The 6433-nt window shown below is 57.1% G+C and overlaps 1 protein-coding gene and 1 long non-coding RNA gene across 3 annotated transcripts; one reads left to right on the forward strand and one right to left on the reverse strand.

Annotated features, from left to right (window-relative positions):
• The first annotated feature begins 3250 nt into the window (after positions 1-3250).
• Positions 3251-5737, forward strand: RAD9A (RAD9 checkpoint clamp component A). 2 transcript variants are annotated; one of them, XM_069066486.1, is made up of 11 exons: positions 3251-3428; positions 3505-3575; positions 3656-3775; positions 3882-3996; positions 4080-4179; positions 4263-4372; positions 4461-4567; positions 4662-4726; positions 4837-4953; positions 5131-5299; positions 5427-5737. In XM_069066486.1, exons 1-11 carry the CDS (start codon positions 3278-3280, stop codon positions 5520-5522), a joined length of 1221 nt encoding a protein of 406 aa, XP_068922587.1. In that variant the 5' UTR covers positions 3251-3277; the 3' UTR covers positions 5523-5737. The 2 variants fall into 2 exon arrangements, with proteins under 2 accessions (XP_068922587.1, XP_068922586.1); XM_069066485.1 differs by having other exon boundaries at positions 3252-3428; positions 3656-3787.
• A 45-nt stretch (positions 5738-5782) lies between these two features.
• Positions 5783-6433, reverse strand: LOC138144918 (uncharacterized). Its single transcript, XR_011164041.1, has 2 exons — positions 6359-6433; positions 5783-6253 (listed from the first exon to the last, which is right to left on the reverse strand). It is a non-coding gene; the product is annotated as an uncharacterized lncRNA (long non-coding RNA).

Here is a 6433-nt window from a genome sequence, read left to right on the forward strand (position 1 = left end):
TTTCTTTTTGCAGGGGGTGAGGCAGGGCAATTGGGGGTAAGTGACTTGCCCAAGGTCACATGGCTACCCTTCATCATTTCTTACAGCACAATACTATCCCACCACAATCATATACCACAACTTGTTCAGCCATTCCCCAAGTGATAGGCATCCCCTCAATTCCCAATTCTTTGCCACCACAAAAAGAGCTATTAGAAACATTCTTGTACATATGGGTCCTTTTCCTCTTTCTTTGATCTCTTTGGGATGTAGCCCTCCATAGTATTGGTAGTACTAGGTCGAAAAATAGGCAGTTTTATAGAATTCCATGTTGCTTCCCAGACTGACTGGTACAGTTCACAATACCAATGGTGTGCATTTAATTACTTGCTTTTAACCAGCATTTGTCATTTTCCCCCTTTTTTTTTTGTCAACTTAGTCAAACTGTATGAGGTGGTATCTCAGAGTTGTTTTAATTTATAATTTGCATTTCTCTAATTATTAGTGATTTAGAGCAGTATTTTAAATGGCTGTCGATAGCCTGGATTTCTTTTTTTCTGAAAACAATTTGTTCAGGGCAGCTAGGTGGCACAGTGAATAGAGCACAAGCCCTGGAGTCAGGAGGACCTGAGTTCAAATCCGGCCTCAGACACTTAACACACACACACAAAACTAGCTGTGTGACCTTGGGCAACTCACTTAACCCCAAATGCCTTCCAAAAAGAAAAAAAGAAAATAACTTGTTCACATCCTTTGTTGTTGTGTTGTGCCTGATTACCCCTGACTCTTTTTGGGGTTTTCTTGGCAGAGATACAAGAGTAGCTTGCTATTTCCTTCTCCATCTCATTTTACAGATGAGGAAACTGAGGTAGAGTGAAGTGACTTATCCAGGGTCACCCAGCTAGAAAATATCTGAGGCTGAATTTGAACTCAGGAAGATGAGTCCTGATTCCAAGCCCAGTGCTGACTATCAATTTGAGAATGATTCTTTTTAATTTGGCTCAGTTCCCTATATATCTCAGAGATGAGAACTTTGCCAGACATTTGGTGCAAAGATTTTTGATGATTTGTGCAACACCTTTTAAATCTATGTAATCAGAATTACACGTTTTAGTGCCTGTGAGCCCTCTAGCGTTTGGCCATGAACTCTCCCATCCAGAGTTCTGACAGATAATTTCCTCTACTCTTCTCTAGGATGCTGCCCTTTATGCTGACATTTCAAACTTCTCTGGAGCTATCTTAGTGTGTGGTGTGAGATGCTCCTCTGTATCTGGCTTCTGCCAGGCTACTTTCCAGTTTTCCCCCCAGTGAGTTCTTGCCCCAGTAGCTGGGATCTTTGGGCTTATCGAACACATGTATTGTTCACCTGACCTGCCCCTCCCATCGACTCCTCTCTTTCTCACCGAGGACCAGATTGTTCTCATGATCACTCTGTTATAGTGTAGTCTGAGACCTGCTACTGCTAGACAGGGGGTGGGGCTTCCTTCCCCTTTTTTCTTGTTGATTCTAAGAGTGACTGCTAATGTTGCAGTTCACGAGCCCCCACCAGTGTGCTTCCTTATGGCAGAGTGATCACAGAAAAAGCTCAATGCTAGTGTAGAAAAGACATGTGGCTGAGGCAACTCACAACTCCAGAATGTAAGGGCCTACGAAGCCTCTGAGTGGACACAATGATGGACAGGATCCCTGTAGGACAGGGCATTTCAGTGAAGGGTGTGGTGCCTCCACTGGACGGGTCCATCTGCTGCCAGGCAGGTCTGCCCAGGACAGTGCCAGCGCCGCCCCCCCCCATGGGCAGCCCCAGCTTGCACTGTCTCCAGCTCAAGCTTGGTAGAGTGATACTGAGACTGACAGAAGCCTAGGGGCTTCTACTGTTGGTTGGTCATCTCCCAGACTGGGAAGAGGTGCTGTGCAACCCTTCTTCCTGGTTCAGAGCTGGGTTCTCACCATAACTTATGGTTACATTTCCCAAATTTCCTGTTGGGTCTTATGCAAAATGAGGAGCTGGGCCCAGGTACAGATGAAGTCAGTGCCCTGGGTGCAAGGTCATTGTGTCTGCTGGCTTTTTCGTGTTCAATTGATTTACTGAGGCCTCAAAATCCTTTGGCTGGTGTGGAATGGTTCCAGTACAAGTAAAGGGACTCAAGGCTACCCTTTCCTTGTCTCTAACTTTGCTGAGGTCTAAACAGGGCACGCCCTTACAATAGGCTCCCCTCCCCCTCCTGAGCCTTCTTTCTTAGCCCTTCTACCTAAGACTGTCCGCAGTTTATCCTGCACATTCCTGGGGTGAATGTCTCCTCCCCTGTTGGGAGCGCCTCTCCAGAGCAGAATCGGCTGTTTGGGCCTTTCTTTGCATCTCTCTGCACAAGACTCGGCTAACAGGCCCTCAGGACGCTTATTGACCCAACTGGACTCTACTTGACCTGAAGGGGTCATTGCTCTGGATGGTCCCTCCTACACACAGTATGTTTTGGTCCTTCCCTCAGCCCCTCCTCCCTCCCTTCTTACCCCCAGGGGAGCAGGTGGCTGAGGGGGGATTCTCTGGTCCTCATGCTACTGTGGGTCCCTGGTCACCCTCATGCCAACTCGACTGGAGGGGCCCTTCTCTCTCCAGCCCCTCCCCCCACCTGTCCCCGACTGCACTGGGCAGACGGGAGTCGGGGCGGGGGGGGGCCCAGGGACCCCAGCCCCCTGGCTGGAGTGACGGAAGTCCGACTTCCCCTGAAGGGTGATGGATCCTTCACGCGTTCCTCCCAGAAGTATTTAATTACGCACCTGCTGCATGAGGGCGCAGTGCTGGGCTCCAGGCACACAAAGAAACCTGACAAGCAGCCCTTTAGGGCCGCTAAAGGGAAGCAACTGAAAATGAGCAAGGACAACGTCTCAGGGAAAGGCACGAGAACCGCAATCACAGCCCCTCCCAGGGCTCAGGCTGCATTTCCTCCAAGAGCACCTGTGAGCCTCAGTTTCTCAATCTGCACGTTGGCCACGTGACGGGGGCTCTGGTGTTTGAAAGGGTGGATGTAAAGCACCAAAGAACAGAGGCATCTTCGCTTGCGCCTTCCGGGGGCGGGGCTGTAGAGAGATCACGCCCCCGACGTAGGGATGACGCTACGTTTCCCCAGGCAGATAACGGGCGAGATCACGTGACGAGGACGAATGACGGCGCCAGGTCTGTTTCGTCACGTGACGCGAGGCGGGACGCTGGGTTCCTATCACGTGGTACGGGTCGCGGCGAGGATAGGCTGGTTTCTCGCCCACGTGATGGCGACGTCTTGCGCCAGCGGCGCACGGTCCAATGAGAGGGCGAGGCGGGCCCGGGCCGGCACCGAGGCCCTGCGTGTGGGAAGGGAGCCGGCCCTCGGTGCTGGGGCCCCAGGGCGGCTTAAGGCGGGCGAAGGCCGAGCCGGGAAACATGAAGTGCCTCGTGACGGGGGGAAATGTGCGGGGTGAGTGCGGGCGAGGGTCGGGGTCGGAGTCGGAGGTCACGGCCTCTGCCCTCTGACGCCCCCGCCTCTCCCGCAGTGTTGGGTAAGGCCGCGCACTCTCTGTCGCGCGTCGGAGACGAGCTGTACCTCGAGCCGCTGGAGGACGGGGTGAGGGGGCGCGCCGGCGACGGGGGGTGGGGGTGGGGGAGCTAGGCGCGCTGGCCGCTGACCCCTGACCTCCCCCCCAGCTGTCGCTGCGCACGGTGAACGCATCGCGCTCGGCCTTCGCGTGCTTCCTCTTCGCCCCGCTCTTCTTCCAGCACTACCAGGCGGCTCGGCCCCCACAGGCGCAGACGCCTCGCTGCAAGGTCCTCATGAAGGTGGGGGCGCGGGGCGGGGCGCGGGGCGGGGCCGGGGCCGGCAGGGCGGCCTGCCGCCGCGCTCATGGCCGCGCCGTGCCCCCCCCCCCCGCAGTCCTTCCTGTCCGTGTTCCGCTCGCTGGCGGCGCTGGAGAAGACGGTGGAGCGCTGCTGCATCACCCTGAGCCCCGAGAGCAGCCGCCTGGTCATCCAGCTGCACTGCAAGCACGGTGGGGGCGGGGCCGGCCGGGGAGGGCCGGGGGAGGGGCTGTGGCTCCGCCCCCACTCACCCCAGCTGTGCCCCTCCCCCCAGGTGTGACCAAGACCCACAACCTGTCCTTCCAGGAGTGCGAGTCCCTCCAGGCCGTCTTCGACCCTGAGCAGTGTCTGCACGTGCTGCGCGCCCCGGCCCGGTGAGCAGCAGGGGGCCAGGGGGGTGGGCGGGGTTAGGGTTAGGCTCCTCTGACCCATCGCGGGGGGGCTCGGGCTCTGGCAGGGTCTTGATGGAAGCCGTGGCGCCCTTCGCCCCTGCGCTGGCAGAGGTGACGCTGGGCGTGAGCCGGGGCCGCCGCGTGGTCTTCCGGAGCTACCTGGAGGAGGACACAGGTGAGGAGGGCTGTGGGCCTGGGGGGGCAGTTGGGCTCCTGCTGGGGGGGGTGGGAGGCTGGGACAGAGGCCCCACTTCCTCCCCCAGATGCCGCCAGGGCCATGATGACAGAGATGAGCCTCAGCGAGGACGAGTTCCAGCAGCTGCAGGCCCAGGAGGGAGCGTCTATCACCTTCTGCCTCAAAGAGTTCCGGGTGAGGCCTCACCCCCTGTGGCTCCCCCCCCCCCCCAACCCCAGGGGCAGCCCCACTCTGGCCGCTGGCTCTGATGTCTGCTCTGCTCTTCCAGGGCCTCCTGAGTTTTGCCGAGTCTGCTAACCTGCCCCTCAACATCCACTTTGATGCTCCTGGCAGGTAGCTTGGACTGTCCCCCACCTGCCTCTCAGGCCAGGCCCTGCTCTGGGGTCCAGGCCCCCTCCTGCTTGTGCCAAGTGCCAAGGGTCCTTCTTGTGCCTCCCCACCAGGCCAGCCATCTTCACCATCGAGGATTCGCTGCTGGATGGCCATTTTGTCCTAGCTACCCTCTCTGAGCCTGACCTCTGCTCCCAGGAGCCTTGTCAGCCTGGTCAGGGGCCTCACAGGTGAGGGCAGCTCTCCTCACCCATCTGGTCCAGCTTCTCCCCCTTCCTTGGCAGTGGCAAGGCTGGCCTTCCCAAAGGCCTCAGCCATTGTCCAGATGGAGGCCTTCCAGCCCGTGTGCATCAGGGAGTGGCCTTCAGCCCACCACCCATCCCCAGCTCTGGGCCTTTTTCTGGCAGCACGACACACCTGGACAACTTTGCCAAAGATGACATTGACTCTTACATGATCGCCATGGAAACTACCGTGTGTGATGGGGAAGTTGTGGCCCCCCAGACTCCCTCCCCTGTGTCAGATGAAGAGGAGGCAGACCCTAACATAGTGCCTGGGACCCCTCCCCTAAAAAAGGTGAACCAAAGGATTGGTCCCTTGTGTGCTCCTGTGGGGGGTGGGGAGGCGGGGTCTTCAGTCCTGGCCCAATGGCCCAGTTTGGAGCGTGGCCTCTACTCAGTGCAGCTTTTCTCTCTGCTCCTAGTTCCGTTCCCTGTTCTTTGGCTCTGTACTGGCCCCGACAGAGCCCCCTTCTGAGCCCAACCCAGTATTAGCAGAAGACAGTGAGGGTGAAGGCTGAATCCGTTCTGGGTACATCCATGGCTGTGCCACCTCAGGAGCAAAGGCTGGCGAGTTTGCTCCTCTGCCTGGTGTGTGCCGGAAAAGGCCTAAACTGTGCTTGAGGAGGGTGACCATCTTGATAGAGGTGGAGAACTTGGCTACTTTCACGCTGGGCTGGCTCTGGGGCCAGCCTGGGCAGCACCTGTTCCTTCAATAAAGATTCCTAATCCTGAAGCAGGCGTGCGTCATTCCTGGACAAAAGGCAGGCTCATAGGCCAGTGAGAATACAGCTTTGACATTTATTCAAAAAAGACCAGATAAGGGCACAGAGCCTGGTGTCCTCACAACCTCCTGGCCTGAGAGAGAGAGCAGCTGAGCCCAGAAGAGGCTCAAGCTTTCTTCCCTGCTCCAAGGGGCCTGCCTCTCCCCATCCTAGCTCCCCCACCCAGGATCCAACTTGGAGGGTGGGTGGGTGGGGGGAGAACAGGTCAGGGCTAGAAGAGATCAGACTCTTTGATTTTGTCTTATAAAAGAAGATTACACCAAGGTATGGTGTTCCCTGCAACTACAGGCCCTCCTGGGTGTCAGAGACCCCAAGAGGAGCCAGGATTTCTGTACAATCAGTCATGCCTGCGACCGTTACTTCTTGGCCTTGGCGGAGTTGCGGGGTGGAGTAATGGGGCGGCCGCCGGGATTCAGGCCACTGAACTGCCCATATTTGCCTTTGTTCTTGTCGGCTGGCTTAAGGATCTGTGGAGAGGATGGGACCGGGCTGTTCAGAGGGGCTGTGGGGGGATGGAAGGGGGGGGGTCGTCCCAGAAAGTTCACCTCCCTCCCAGCCCTGGTCTCACGCACCTGGAAAGAACACATGAGGGTTTCATCCACGCTCATCATGGCGCCTGCATTGTCAAACTCGCCACAGTAGTTGGG

This window comes from Petaurus breviceps, unplaced genomic scaffold (assembly GCF_028583685.1).
Source record: "Petaurus breviceps papuanus isolate PSGF00001 unplaced genomic scaffold, PetGlider_PUasm1.0 90721, whole genome shotgun sequence".
NCBI lineage: Eukaryota > Metazoa > Chordata > Mammalia > Diprotodontia > Petauridae > Petaurus > Petaurus breviceps.